This window comes from Diplotaxodon limnothrissa, linkage group LG14, assembly GCF_057381915.1.
Source record: "Diplotaxodon limnothrissa isolate DT_005_m linkage group LG14, D_limnothrissa_male_GT1.1, whole genome shotgun sequence".
NCBI lineage: Eukaryota > Metazoa > Chordata > Actinopteri > Cichliformes > Cichlidae > Diplotaxodon > Diplotaxodon limnothrissa.
Genome location: NC_140609.1, coordinates 2,330,074 through 2,346,418, shown reverse-complemented (window position 1 = coordinate 2,346,418; position 16,345 = coordinate 2,330,074). Strand labels below are relative to the sequence as shown.

General features: G+C 41.8%; 1 protein-coding gene across 1 annotated transcript in view; it reads left to right on the top strand.

The window, feature by feature from the left end:
• Positions 1-440: 440 nt before the first annotated feature.
• The window catches only part of ulk2 (unc-51 like autophagy activating kinase 2), a 33,684-nt gene continuing 17,779 nt past the window's right edge, over positions 441-16,345 (top strand). Inside the window, exons 1-5 of the mRNA XM_085370718.1 lie at positions 441-1,522; positions 5,428-5,520; positions 5,704-5,745; positions 13,516-13,548; positions 15,633-15,669. Of these exons, the coding sequence (XP_085226844.1) occupies positions 1,433-1,522; positions 5,428-5,520; positions 5,704-5,745; positions 13,516-13,548; positions 15,633-15,669 (295 nt within the window). The 5' untranslated portion in view covers positions 441-1,432. The remainder of the gene's footprint in view (positions 1,523-5,427; positions 5,521-5,703; positions 5,746-13,515; positions 13,549-15,632; positions 15,670-16,345) is intronic.

Below are 16,345 nucleotides of genomic sequence, written 5' to 3'. Positions count from 1 at the left end.
CTCTTTTAAATATATTTGCTGTCATATTGTATAGTTACATATAGTTAGATGTTTAATTAACCCCCTTCTCACACAACTTTTGTTGTTTAACCATTGTTAAAATATCCATTGTTTCACGTTTAAATAGGATATATGTCAAAAAACACTAATAAAATATATGAGCTACATGTGTTAAAGGCAACATCCTCCTCCTTCACCCCTAATTTCCCAGAATTCATTGTGATCATTTTTTAAAAATAAGAATATCAACTAGAGTTAATCTAAACAGCCATCAAACATCGTTGATAAAATGTATCGTTTTATCGCTGTGAGTCTTATTTGTACGAACAGTCCTAGACTGCCGGGACTAACCTTTGCAGCGGAAGGAAGGGTCTATGTTGGCCTTCGCGGACGGAGAGACTATAAAAGGAAATATGGCACTAAGTTTCTGTATTGTTTAAGTCAACGGCAGAGTAGGCGGCTCTGCTGTATTTTGAGAAGTGACAGCACTGTACGGGGATTTAAATACTGCACAGTATATGTACAGGCAGACTTACAGTCGTTGCGTTTGGAAGCAGATTTAATCGAAGGTGACAGTTACTTCCAGAGGCAGCGTTAGCTGTCCTGCCAGACTCGACGACGAAGGAAACAACGAAGTGTTTTTGTTATTTACACGGATGAAATTTATACTAACCGGGGAGACGTCTGTGTTTTTCCAACAGCTCTTATGGACCTGGGCTTGCTGTCGAAGAAGACAGATAATAGGGACTAACAGTCCTGTGTTGATGTTTTACGCTAACATGGTCTGTGTATTAGCTCCCTGATGCTGGCTAGCTTCATAGGTTGCTACAGCTTGTATGTTTTAGCTTGAGTCTGGATTTATTGTCAAGTATCGGGACAGGTATCCTTACGTTCTTATACTTCTTAGTATGTTCCTAGGCGCTGTTTACATGACGCTTGGTATAGCCAAAGGGCTATATCACTGTCAGGCTAACAGATAGCTCACTGTCTGCATCTGCAAGATTGGCATCATGTAGACTGTCCCTCTGAACGGGTTAGGTGACCAGGACACGCAATGTGCTAGTGAGCGTCCTTAGAGTGCTTTGCAAAGCTGGATTGAAGCTACTGAACTAGGTGAACGAGTGACAGCTGGCACGGATATAGTTTAGCTCAGACTGAGTTAGCCATGCTTAAACTCGTCCGTTGTGTGTGATATTGCAAACATCCCAGCCTGCTTGGAGGGCATGTGAATGCATCATGTCCTGGCTGCATCTCTTATTTATGCAATAACGCACACCAGAGCAGCCTGTCATGAAATAATTCCGCAGTGCAAGAAGCAGCAGCATCATCAGGACTCAGTCGATAGCTTGCCCTGGGATTTTTTTTCCTCTAAAGAGGACAGCGTCATCCAAGGATAACCAACTGTGCCCAGCTGGACCATCGGTCATTCACAATGGAAACTGTGGGAGATTTTGAGTACAGCAGAAAAGATCTGGTTGGACATGGAGCCTTTGCTGTGGTGTTCAAAGGAAGACACAGGAAGGTAAATAAATCAGTTGCACATTTGCATCCCCTCCTTTACTTCATCTTGCAGGGAAAGGGAGAGCGAGCAGACAACTCGTTTGGAAATCTGGGTCAGTCAGTAGAACTGGGGACTGCTGCTCTGCAGCACTATATCACCCTTTTTTGTGGGGAAAGATAATATTTTCAAGCACTTTCATAACTAAACCCCTGCATCCTGGCTGATGTAATGTGGAGTCATGCTGTGACAGGTGATTATGGTGCCATTTCACCAGCCTGATGGGAGGTGCATGAGTGCATTTATGCTATTTCGTTCATTCATGATCGAGATGAGTCAGGCAGCTGTGAATGACTTGCTGACGTACTAAGGCAGGAGGGAGCATGGGGGGTGCAGTGTTTTTCCTTTTGCCTTTTTAAGCAGAAGAGCTTTACTTATGTAAGAGCTGCACAACATTCATTCACACTGAACCACAGAGAGATCATTAAGCTCAGAAAGTGGATTAAATTGCTAACATTTCCCGGAGTGGGGCTTTCCGTGACAGAAGAAGCTTAGGATGGGGTGGGTTTATATATGTGTGACAGAGATGCAGGCCATGACATCACGGTGGCCCAGTGCTACTGGTGTGAAACAGATGGTCCTGAATTCCTGAACTGAAGCTGCATCAGAGCATCCCCGGAGCCAAGCTTCTATCTCACTGTGACAATCGATTACCAGCTCAGAGCCTGGAAACTCTGAAACATATGTGTCTGTGTAAACAATCCCTGTGTGTGGTCACATGCTTCCATGTCAGGTTAAAACAGACCTGGCATGTGATCAGTGTGTTTACTAATTTAGTCCCATCATCTGCACTCTGTTTAGCCTATTTATAGGATTGTGTGGGCTCACAGGCGCAGGACAGTTGGAGGCACCTGGATGCATCAGACCTAATGGATTGATTCATTCCTCGGGCGGTGTTGGATGTTGCATATGGTCTCATGTTGCACTGAAATATCAATTTATTATGCAGAGTCTGTTCACAGATAAGATAGACCGGGGGCTAGTTTGAGAAATGTCTTTTGGCTTCTGTGGGTAATTCCCCCTCGAACTTTGAAACAACAAATGTCGGAAAAGAAATAAATGTATTTGGTGTGAATATCACACTTTTTCACTTTGTGTTTTATTCCTAGACTTTATATAAATGATGTAACAACTGTGACATCGCCCACTGGTTTTGGACTGCATTTAAGACCCTCAACATTGTCTCTGCTGCCCTGTTGTTGTTGTGTTTTTTTTTTTTCAGATAGAAATGACCATATTTGGACTGTTGGGTGGAGAGCTATGTTATCAGCTATTGCTAGCAAGTCAATAGGAACAGTTCAGCCAGCCCAGTTAGTGGCAATGAGGTGACAGATATATGACTGCTGTATTTTTTGAGGCGAATGAATATAATATACATTACACCAAATATGTTATCACCTTAGAAACTACCAAAATCAAATTCTTTCTGGTATTTAATGCAAAACAAGCACCCCCTCCTTTCAAAAATAAAGGGGTAATTTTCCTCACCCAAAGTGGGTCTGTAGGGGAGGACTGTGCAAGTCAGCGCTACCAGTCTGTATAGATAAGACAGTGAGTTGTTTACCTGATTTTTCTGGCCAAATGATAAACAAAGGTTCATTTTATTTTATGTGAAATACGACTTAAATGTATAAAAAATAAAATTAAGATTAAATTCTGTAAATCTGTAATTGCAGTTTTCCTTTGGGGCCATGCTGTGGGTGTGATTTTGTTTAACTCATGTTAGAATGATGCAGAATTGTTACATTTTAAAAATGCTTTCTTAACTTTTCATAATAATATAACAAATTATAATATTTTCTCAATGCAAGTTTTATTCTTTGAAACATGAATCGTAGAGATGTATTCATAACCACTGGTTTTAATTGACTGGATGTTGATCTACCCAATGTTTTCAGGACAAGGACATTTCAAATTCAAATTCTGTTTGTCACGTACACAGTCATACACAGTACGATATGCAGTGAAATGCTTAGACAACTGCTCGTGACCTAAAGAAAAAAAGGAAAAGGCTATGAATAAGATAGGAAATAAATATGAAAAATTAAAAAGGGTAAATTTAACTAGGAAGGAATAAAATATAAAAAATTAAGGTTAGAAATGAAATAACTGTACAACACAAATTAGAATGAAGGGTAAATTTAACTGGGAAAGAATAAGATAAAATATATAAATTAAAGTTGAAAATAAAATAACTGTACAACAAAATACACAATACACAATATAGAAATATATAAGAATGTATGAAGGTGTATATATATATATATTTTTTTATATTATACGCGCGCACACACACACACAATAACAGCAGCTGTACAAGTATTAACTGGAAATGAAGAATATAGTGACCAGTGTTGTGCGATCCACATCATGTCTTGTGCAGTGCAAATATGCTTAAAGTGATTTTAAACTTTGTGTACAATGAGTGGCTCGCATAAGCTATGAAGAGCGCTGCTCACAGTGCTCTGGTCCTACTTTCAGCTGTCCAGTCTCACCTTCAGCTATATCTGGTTGCAGTGTTATTGACTATAATCTCTTTGATGCTCACAGGTCTGTAATCAGCTGTGATTCATAAATGAGATAATGCTTTATCCTGGAAAATGAACACGTGCTTCTGTCGCGCTCAACAGGGCAAATCTGGTGACTCCACCTTTTCATAACTCTTATGTGGCAATTAGCTAGGTTTGAGCAAATACATTTCCTTTATATTGTACAATAAAGGCATCCTGATCCAAGAGCTCATCTGGAAACAAGATATTGCTCTAACAGTCATCTGAGCGCCTTGTCACTGAGTGCAGAACCTTGCTGTCAGAAAGCCAGTTGACCCGGTGTCACTGGGACAGCTAAAATTTCCTTCGTCCTTCACGAGAACTTGTCCACTGCAGTGCCAACAGCATTTTGCATGTGCTAGAAAAATCAAAGCCATATCAGTTTAATTTTGAAGTGTAAATTCACATCAATGATAAGATGTAACCTTAGATTTTGGAGAAAAATAAAATCTAGAGTTTTTGATGTGTGGCAGAATGTTTAGCCAGATAGCCACAGGGGTTAGGGTTGCCATCATTGATGAGGACCTGGAAATCAGGGGGATAAATTTGGCTGCTCTTGCCTTTAAAGTTAATGGACTGATTAGATTGCTGTCTGTAAGTCTCATGCCTTCTTTGTGGTTCATGCTGACTCATCGGCACGGTGTAGGGTATAGAAAATACACTTGTATGAGTGTTTGTGACAGGGTGAATGAGGCTTGTATTAAACAGTGCTCAGTGTAGAACACCATGCAAACATTCGGTCAGTTAGACAGAAGTTGATGTTAAAGATTCCCAGTGTGGTTCGAAGACTTCTAGGGCATCCTGTAAACACAGATTGATTGGGCTGAGCTTATGACCTCACGTACATATTGCTATTGTGCTCACACTGTCCGTTATCTCTCTTTCACCTCCACCTCCAGTCTTGATCTTACATGATAAAGTCTGTTACCTTAGCGTGCCTCGTCTAAAACCGAGGCAGTGTTTGCTAAGACTGAATAATAAAACACTCTGGTAGAGCTTTATCACACACTAAATCCCACATGTGTGTTTCTGTTGGGCTGTCTCCGAGGTATATTGATCACAATACGAGTTGGCCAGGATGTTACGGGTTTCAGGTCAACAAAAATATTTCCTGAGTGAAAGGATGGTTGCCTCTAGCCACAACTAACTCATGCACTTTCTCTATTGGTTTTAAGTGGTCAGCCTGCAGCGTCAAGGAACTCAAAACCTCAAGAGGAAACGTATGAGTGGCAGCATTAAAAATTCAATCTGAACTGTTGTGCAGGAACATCCTTGTTAACTTCTCACGTGATCTGTTTCCTCTTGTTTTGTGTTGTGTAGAAGACTGATTGGGAGGTGGCCATCAAAAGCATTAACAAGAAGAACCTGTCCAAGTCCCAGATCCTTCTTGGGAAGGAAATCAAAATCTTGAAGGTGAGCATGACCCTGAATTTAATTCCCTCCTTTTTTCCTCTTTACTGGAGTCGACTCGACTTGAGCGTGCACCTTATAAAATCCGGCCCAGATAGAAACATGAATGAAAGTGACCCGATTAACTTCCGTAGGCTAGTTGATGCTCCTGCTAATGCTTTTCACTTTTCTGCTCTTTTTGCTCAGGAGCTGCAGCATGAAAACATTGTGGCACTTTATGATGTCCAGGTAAGTTTGGGAATCTTTTAAAGTAATGTACGTCTTTAGTGTTTGATTTAATTTTAGTATGCAGCTTCTTTAACTACTGTTTCATCGTTTGTTTGTGTCTGAGAGGATGAGCTTCTAAAGTCCGTGGTAGAAAAACAGAAATTTTCAAAATGAACCTTCATCCAAAAAGATCACCAAGCGTAAGAATATGTTCAGCTAGCCTAACCTGGGATTGGCTATGGTTCAATGCACAGGCAGTACGTGAAAGCTGGATGAAGCCATATTAAAGTTACACATTGGTTTACTGTTATTTCAAGCTGCCAGCATTTTGGCCATACGTTTAAACGGATGTGATTGAATGATATTGTAGAGGTGCGGATTATCAGGCTGCGCTGGCAGTATACTTATCCGTTGGTAAGTTAGAAATGAACATTTGTTAGCATGTTATGGACATAATTCAAATGTATGTTGCTAAATAATGTGAAAGTAAAATGTAAATATATCCTCAAACATGAGTCACATCTGCAGCTGTTGTGATTGTGAGATCAGCAGCAACTGTCTCTGATAGCTATGATAACATGTTATATGAATTTCAAAAAAGAAATGATAATGTTGTTGTTCAGTGCCACATATAGCATAAGTCATGGACGCTTAGGATGATGAACGGGTGACACTAAACTGTGATGATGCCGTAGATCTTTTGTGCCAACGAGATCACGCACGCTGTCCTGGTTATCACACCGCTATCTTAATCACTTTATTTGGGATCTCTGAGTATTAAGAGCTGAGCAGCAGCTTGTCTTCTTAATCTGATAACTTTGGCACAACTAGTCAGAATTTATCTTAGTGAAGGGATCATTAAGGAATGTTTAAATAAATAAAAATACTTTGGTTAAAAAATTATTTTATTGCATTAGTCACTTGGTCTTGTTGTTTTGCCGTACATAGGCTTTCCTAGATGGGAATATTGATGACAAACTTAGAGGCAGCTGAATATTGTTACAAAGTGTATGTGGTTTTTGTCCATCCACAAACATGTTTGCGGGCGTTCATGCGCCGGCATACGCCCTCGGCCTCGCTACTGCCACAGATGCAGTTTCTGCTGGAAACGCTAAGTCTGTGGGTAAACTTGTCTGTGTTTCTAGACATGAGTGAACTCAAGCAAAACTCCTAGTGAGGGTAAAAAATCTGATTCTGAACTCGCCTGCTTTACTCTGATCTCAGCTGTTGGCATTAACAAAGCAGCTCAAGTTCACAAACTAAGCCTGTTAACCTCCTTAAATGTGTCAAAGTGCATTAGTGTTATATGATGGTGTTAAAACCGTTAACTCTGACAAACACAATAAAAGCTTCCAGAATTCCTGAATACAATCTGGCGGCCATGTGACTAATTACCCAGAGTGCTTTGCAGTTACAGTTAAGTAAGTCTATCATTTTGGCCTTTTCTATGGCTCACATGCACATCGAGCTTGATGTGAAAATGCTGTTATATGCATTTCTAAGAGTAGATCACAGCACCACAAGAAAATAGTCGTAATATGTTGCAGTCAAATTAGTAGAAAAGTGTTTTAATCTGAAAGGCCAACCTGTCAGTGCAGTCAGTCTGCTGCTGAGCTGCCCATGTTCACGTTAGGAGGAAAACAAAAACTTTAGCTTACTTGTGTAACCCCGGTTCTCAGAGTAGCATGACTGCAATGTCTCACTATTGGATGCGCCTCCCTGCGTATTCCTCAAAAGCATTTATCTCATTCCGCCAATCCTGATTGGCTGGTGAAGGCGACGGCCATGTCGGGCAGAGCCATCCACCCTTAACTAGCTTGCGCTATTACACGGTGGTTATTCAAAAACCTCTTCTCGCTTCGCAGCAAATCTTAAACTTAGCTAGCTAGCTTAACTGTCCACAGACAGGAGTGTTAGCTGTTTCCCGTCGCCAGGCGCTTGCTACCTTTGCTCATCTCTCCTGAACCCGGATCTTCACCACAGATCGGGCATCATACCATTTACCTCCGGTTAGATCCCCTTTAGACCTAACAATTATACATTCATTGTTAGTTAGTGGTGCTGGTTTCAGTCATTAAGGAAATGTACTGTTTATATGATTGGGGAAACCTGCTGTCAGCTGAGGCTGAAGAAGAAGTCACTTAGAAAACACTACGTCCAGAAGGACGGGGTCAGCGTTTGTGGATTTCTTTACCTGGACGAGCGTGCGTCGAGACTGGAGTCAGGAGAGCCTTTGATTGTATTTTTCAAAGCTGTCTGTCTGTAGTGTTTAGCAGTGGTTGAGCCGTAGATAATGTTGTGATGCATTAATGATGGAGTTAGTTTCCTACACAGACTGTTGTTCACTGATGGTGGGTGTGAGAGAGGCTGTTCTGCATTTACTCCACACATGTTAAACAAATGTTTGATTTTGAATTTTTTAAAGGCAGAAAACTTGCAGTCACGAATAAATGACGTGATTTACTCCACTTTGCTGATGTCTGTCACAAGGCGAGCGCACAGTAGGATGGTTCTGACAAGAATGCTGAAAAACCCGTTCTTCAAACTGCTATGTTGTTTATATCCTCTGTTATATTGGTTCATATCAGCAAGCAGTAAAAAGGTTCTGTTTAGATGTCCAGAATTGGCTGTAATACCATAACTACTAATTTACCACTTCAAATGTGATGGTGAAGCACATCCCACATAGCAATGGTACTTCCTGTGTTTGCGTAAGCCTCCCTCTGGGATCCTGCTGGTCAGCCTTTCCACCGGTCCACTCCTCCCACCATGTCCTCATCCCTTCATCACCCATCCACTCTCCTGCTGATGTAATAGATCTCTTCCACAAGCAAGTGGCTGAGGAACCCATTAGTCAGGGTGCGTTTCCAGCAGGGATGAGATGCTCAAGTTTCTGAGTTTCATATTTAATCAGGTGTTTGGGGGGAGAAATGGTTACATCATGAGAAAATAAGAGACTCACATAAAAGAGAAGGCACACAAAAAGTCGTGGTTGGTAGAGGTCAGTGAAATTATGAGATCATCCCACTGATACTTGACTTTAGTGTGCAAATCTGTTTATCATACTGACAGAATTGGGGTTTAAAGAACCCAAACCCAACATGATGTTTGTGGCATGAGATGAGATACTGCTGCTGTTTTTGGCTTAAAAGCATTTTAGTCACTCCCAGCACTCTTTCAGTTGTGTGGTTGCAGTTCCTTCGTACTCGTACACTTTGGGTCGTGATTTTGTTTACCTGAGCTCTGTCACCTCTTGCTTGCATGTCTGAGACGGTCACCAAGCTTTGCCTGTCACCGCTTCAGGCACAGTGTCTCCGTGTCTTTTCTTAGCAGCTGCATCTTTTTTTACTGTCCCTTTAGTGTTCCCTGTGCTAGCAGAACAATGCTGCGTGGCAGGCTGGGCTCCCTTGGCGGTTATCTGTACTGTCTGGTGTATTACAAGCCTGGCAGCTGTCACTTCCCATTATTTATACGTGATATATATTTCACTTAACCCCCCAGCTCCCCCACTTGACCTGTTCCCAGCTCTATTAGCTGTTGTTTGAAGCATGTGTTGTATGTATGGGCTTACCAGACACAACAGGAAATGTGACCCAAACCAACTTGTGCAACCGTCCTAGCCGCTGTATTAGGAGCATGGAGCAGAGATTTTCTGCTTCTTATGGTTCCACTACCTTAATATTTCATCCCAAGCCCACAAAGCAAACTGGCAACAAAGCTGGTTTTACATTACTGTGGCAATCCTGTATGAGCTGGAACTGCAGAACATTGTGAGTGATAACAGTACACACAGTGACCTACTGCTTTTTTCAGTAGGGTCATTTGGAAAATGCTAGCTCGATGGTCAGTGAAAATTTAGATGTGGAGATCAAGCGATTCTAGCTCACAGTGCTGTTTGTGTTCACACTGCTTTGGATCTTTATGAGCACCATATAGATCATGTGCTTGTTACTACACACTTAGTAGAACAGCTTACATCCCTGTGTATGTTACATGTGTTCACTCAGCATCCACACTTTGACGAGGGACTATATTAACGTACAGCGTGGCATCTCAGCACTTCTCGTGCTAGTTGCTGATGGCACAGAACAGTCACAGTTCTTTCATGTTTTTCTCTGCTGATTTTCACTCTGGTCATACTGTAGAATCTAAATAAACTTCTACATATCTTTGGAAACCTCTACATACACTAGAGTGTGCTAGCTTTTTTGGATGCAGTGAGTCACAGATGTACACAGATGCACCAGCAGCCTCTCAGAATAGCTGTGTGCTGACAGAAGACCGTGTAGCTGGATGTAGGAGTCTGCACCTTTGAAAGATTGCAGGTCCTTGGGACCAGAGCTGTAGTTTGGAGGAGCTCTGTTCATTTGCTGTGTTTAATGACAGCCTCAAGCACACAGCTGATTGGCTTACAGTCCTTGTCCTCTGCACTGTTGATGTTAAGCGTTCTGCAGCAGCGTGAGGTAGCCTGGTCTAATTATAAGGTGTCCCGTGTCAGGCTCCTGGTTCCTTCTCCTCTCTAACGCTGCCGCCACCACAGATTTGCTATTTGGATTCTTATCGATGGATGGATGGATGGATGCATAATAATGGCTGATTTCATGGTTTCACTGAATTCCTTCTCGTCAAATGAGAAACAAGACGACTCAGAGAAAATGTGCTCAGTCAACAAAAAGTTGATTGTTGTTCTCAGCACATAAGAATGATGTCCAACTGAGTAATTCCTGCCTCCTGACAAAGATTTGAATTTTATTATTGAAAGTTCTACAAAAGGCTAATAACTGGACACTGAGCAGATCAACATGATTAAAGCAGGACAGGTTCTGACTGGTGTTAAACAGAGGAAGACAGGTTTTTGGTTATTGAGAAAGCTGCTCCTAGGAACGTTGTGTGCTTGTTCAAGGAGGGTCCCTCCAGCCTGACATGTGTAAAAACATCTGGTATAGGGGCTGTTTTAAGGAGCAAGAGGCACATTTCCTCTTAGCTGCTGTTTTAGAGCTCGTTTGAGTTTTCCTAGAAAATCGTCCTGTGTCTACATTCTTTTTGCACAGCTTTGCTTTCCAGACATTTAACTGGGTAGAAGATCAGAGGAAATCACTGTGGCTGCTCATTGGAGCACACAAACATATGCCCAGTCATCTGCTTAGAACATGTACATGTGTCTGTTTAATCACCACGTAAGCATGAGCGCACACAGTCACATGATGTTCAGTACACATGTTGCATAAGAAGCTGACTGAAGGTCTCAAGCCACAAAATACAAGCCTGTGAAACTGTGGGTACTGTGTGTCAGACTGTCTTGGCCCTTAATAAAAGTGTATTATTGGCCTTTTTGTTGTACATGCACTGACCTGTTGCAGTCAAGTGTATATTGATGTATGAGTGAACTGGCATATCTGCGTAATGACGCGATGTTTCTCTTCCTGCGAAATGATAAACATCCTGTCCTGTGTATCTGTGACTGAGCAGCTGTGATGGTCAACAAGTGATCCTGAGTTATTGTTCTAAACACATCATTAGTTGTTTTTTTGTTTTGCTCCCTGCTGTCACTTACACAAGCCATCTGTCGCGTTGTTCTCCCGTTGGTCAAACGTAGGCTTTTCTCGGAGCTGAGTTCCCTTGAATTATTCCAGTCTTTGTGAAGAACCTGTCTCCTGACCTCCCGCTTCACCGTGCACCCCTGCCCTCTTCGGTTTGACCTTTCCCCATCCCCCATATAGTTACATAACCGTGCACTCCTGGAGTTGGCATGATGTAATAGTGGAACAGCTAACCAGGCAGTATCTTGTTTTGGCTCACATTGACTCATTGCAGTCCAAAGTATTTTTGCATTCATGTGAATGTGCTCAGCGCCCATGTATTGTGTCGTCAGTTATCATGCGAAGCAGCCAGCCAGCTGAGTTGCTTGTGAAACGGCTTCTAAGTGCTATGTGTGTGTGACATGGCTATGATGTGAGAGGAGGAGAGAGTCTATTTATGTCATAGTTGTTTTGGAAATTTTGTGCTGGAAGGCGATGTTTTTGGAGCCCAGCCCAATCCACCCATCAAAATCCAAAGTTCACCCGTGTTTACATCAGAAGCAGCCAGTGTGTGTGAACGGTACATTCTAGAAATCATTTATAAATGGTCAGAGATTGTCACTTTTATAACTGTGAGCTGCTACTTCCTCTAAGCTCTCACAGACAGAGGCTGCCCTATGTGCAGTCGTCACCACCTGCCTCTTGAAATTCATGTTGTTTCTTACCAATGGGCAACGCGCCGAAACCGAAGCAACTGCTGCAGCCAGAGACGGTAACGTGTGAAGGGCCCGAACCGTCATGGATAAAACGGATCAATCCCCAGGCAACAGCTTCACTCCCTGCTGTTTGCTAACCTCTGCTTTCTGTGGATGCTCAAACTTGTTTGTGTAAGAGTGTTATTTAGTCATGTCTGCTTCATAACTAACCTCAGTGTCTCTGAGGTTAGTTATGAAGTGGGCTTTGTGATGTGACTCTTCTTTCACTTCCCCCTCTTCAAGATTACGACCACATTATGTAATCCCTCCTACTTGACACACCAAGAATGGATTCGGCTGTCCCATCTCCCTCCAACATCTGCCCCAGCTGGTGAAATCATTGGTATGGAGTTGGAAAGGATTACTTAAGAGCTACCTAGAAGACACAAAACACCAAAGCCATTTATGTCGGGGTCACACACATCAGCTGACTTACATGGTGTCACCGTGCTACAGCGAGTAGTCGTGTTTGTTGTGTGGCTCGATAAGCTGAGTGAATCTCATGAAATGCTAGAGAAGAGTTTGTGCGTGTGGTGCACTAAAGTTATGTTGTGACTGAAATTGAGCCTCAGGGCCTGATCTGTGTTTAGATGAATTTGATACATTGGCGCTCACAATTTTATGGCTCTAAAGAACAGAACATATAAGACGCCACAACGTTGAGTTAAAATGTTGTTACTTACGAAGGACAAACAGAAACAAAAAAGATGGCTGCCCATATGGCTAAACAAACAAAAGAGGAGGAAAACCCAGAGTCAACCACACAGTGGGCCGTTGGACTGAGGCTGCTCCTCTAAACTAGTTTAGATAAACCAAACTGAAAACAGGAGTGCTGGTAACCGTCAACTCATCCTGTACTTAAACTAAGCTAACAGCAACAGAAAGATAAAGCCGCTGCTGATGGAGGTCAGTGGGAACGACCACCGTGCTGTCTTATGTGGTTAGGCTTCACCAACCAATCAGCACTAAGAATAAGTCAGTGAGAGCGCAGGTTAATAAGAGCAATGCACTGCGGTCACATGATCAAAGGATGAAACAGTGCATAGACTTTTACAGATGATTTTAATCATTGGAAGCTACTAAACAGAAGCGTCATCATGCAAATATAATCATTTGACCTGTTCATCTCAGTTATGTCCACTAATTGGTTTCCATAGTCACCCCTTTACTTTCATCTGCCGCTCGTGCGTGACATCAGCAGCTTGGCAACGGGTCAAAATTTCCCTCAGAAGTTGGCAACAACGTTTTCTCAGTTTCCAAGTCGAGTGGGCATTCTGGTGAACGTTCCCATTCAGAACGATGTTGCAGATTATTCTAACATCACGTACATGCATAGTAAGATGGAAGTAATAAAAATGCAGGTTCAGAAAAAGCCAGGTCTGTTATAAATGGCATCCGCAAGTAGTTTGGGTACGTTGTGTTTTCTCCAGTGGCTGTTTTGTCGTGTGTGTTTGGAGCTGACAGCTGCTGCAGGATAAATGGCTGCTGTAACAGATTCTGTGTCTCCTCTTTTCCAGGAAACGCCCAACTTTGTTTTCCTGGTCATGGAGGTAAGTATAGAAACATGACACTGTAGATAGTTGGAACATATGTGTTTTTTAAACACAGTAATGATTTATGGCCAGATGTCAGCATGTGCTCTTTCCCTCTGTGCTGGCGTAGGCTTCACTAATGTTCTGTTGTTGCTGCCTTTTTTTCTCTTAACCTCCTGATGACCTCACTCTGTACACGGTCTCCAACTTTCTGCACTTGTGTTGCAACACTCGGCTGGCTGCAGGATAGAAAACAAACCATCTCAGGGTTCTCTCTGACAACAAGCCTCTTTTCTAAGAATCAGATCTGCCTTGGCTTAAAATCTTGCTTTGGAGTTTTTAGGACATTACATTGTTAGAAACGTGACTTTGTTTGTCCTACAGCGAGGTTACATTACTCTGAGGATGTTGACATAACAGTTTTGTCGTCCATTTTCTTCCGCTTATCCGGGGCCGGGTCGCGGGGGCAGCAGCCCAAGCAGAGAAGCCCAGACCTCCCTCTCCCCAGCCACCTCCTCCAGCTTGTCTGGGGGTTTGTCATCATATGTATGAAAATTTTCAGAGCTGGCACTAGCTGAAGATTGGTGGAGCTTTGCTAATTAATTCTTATGGATATATTTCCAACTTCCATCCTTAAGAAGGAATAAGCACCACCGGATCATCAGGCCCTCGCTGGAATGTTAAGTATGAACTTGCCCTGGCCAAATTGGAGCTGTGCCCTCGTGTTTTGTTTGGGTGGAGAAACCTCGTCTTGTTCTGGTATTGGAAACATTAACCATAGGCCCCAAGCAAATGTGCCAGATGCAGTCCCAATGAAGAGAGCATTGTATTCACTGAACCCCGAGTCTGGAGGGGATAATATAAACAGTGAAGCTGTTAGAACACTGAATATTTCTTTGTTCATTCAGCAGCAGACATATCTTTGAAAACTGCTCTGGTATATTTATATTAGTGTTTTTTGTTTGTCTTTTAAAAGACCTGCCTACACAGATGAAACAAATAAAAGCATCTGTGTAAGCGATACAGGCGACATGTCTGATGCTCATCAAATGAACAAATAAAGTTCTACAGTTTGAATGTCAACTGACCAAAATCCACCAGTGCAAGTCTCTCTATAGAGTTGGTTTGTGATATGTTTACCTTCATTAGCACATGGTGCTTGTTGTTGTTACACTAAAGCGTTTGAGTGCATATTTTAGATGTTTTTAGACCCAGGCTTCAGTTGTTAGGTTGGCCAGTGTATGGAATTGTTACGTTACATTAATTACATCGTATACTTTGTTGGGATTAAAGTAAAAGGAGATAAGAACTACTAAATAAGTTTAAAAACCATACTAGCCTTATGTTGTTCAGCTGATATCTAGTCACAGATAGTCATGGTTAACCAAGTTGCCCATCTCTCTCTTCCAGTAGTAATGGCTGATGACTTTTCTGGTTGAAATCCAGCTTTCCATTCAGAAAACAAACAGCCTCTGGAAGCGCAGGATCTTCCCACAGTCGAGTTTACACTTATGATGATTTGAGAGTCAAGTCAACTAAACCCCTGTGGGGTATTTCAGGACAATGTTAGTCTGTGAAGCTCCACTGAACATGATGTAAAGTCAGTCCCTGTTTATCCTCTGCTGGAGGCAAGCCAATTGCTTTAAAATGCGTTATGGGTTGGCTTCCACTGTTACAGCATCAAGATGCAGCTTTTCGAAGGATTGTGTCATCCCTCCACTACAGATCAGAGCAGGGAAGCTTTTTGATCACCAACCGTCTGTACCTGGAGCTCACAGATTAAATGGAAGCAGATCCTAGATCAGTTTTTTTCTCAGCTTTTCTCATAACAGAGTATTATAGCCCTTTCCTTTAACTCACGGCTGCAGTCTCATCTGCCCCTTCTTCTTTTCACTCATGAGAAATCATTTCTCTCAAGTGGAGTTGTCAGCACTGGTAACCTTTAAGACATTTAGCAGGTTAACTAATAAACCTGCAGTAATCTGGACTAGGATTAAAATAAAAGCATGCCGAGGCACATGTATATGCATAAGGAGCCAATCAACTTGTTGAAACTGAATGTAATTGTTGCTGATGGTGTTTGTCTGTCTTTGCACACACAGTACTGTAACGGAGGTGATCTTGCAGACTACCTGCAAGGTAAGCATCTGTCTGCCCCACACACCTATTATTGTTCATCAAAACAAAGTAGCTAATGTAACTGTTGATATTATGATTATGTGTGCATGCAGTGGTGTATCATATCAGCATGTCTGCTCGTAAAGCAAAGAAAATAAAGGAAGTGTGAAGTTTACCAGGTCAGTTGTGAAGTTGAGGGTGGGGGATTGTCATGAGAGCAGGATGTGCCACCCTGACAAGAATCTGAAGCTGCACATGAGAAAAACCAGATAGTCAAGTTTCATGTTTGTGTTTGCATTTTGGATGACGCAGGTTACACACTTTAAGCTAACAGCCTTGGATCTGTGACCACAACCAAAAACTTGGGCTCTGTATGAAATATAAATGAAAGCAAAATCAGATTGTTTTCAAACCCATGTTGAAAATAAACAATGTTAAAGCGAGCAGTGTTGTTGCTATGATAGTCAAATAAGCAATTAATCAAAATAATTCTCTGTTTCAACTTTTGTTTTTTACTGTTGAATATTTACAGTAAGTTTTACTCGTGTAGCAAAACACTGATTTAAGAATTACATGGAAATATTGTAAAAATGTCACAAGGTTTAAATGCATATACTGAAGTCATCTTCAGAATTGATCTCAAAGGTTTGGGCTTAAAAAAAATCACATCTGCAATGACATCAAGGCTGTTGTTTGA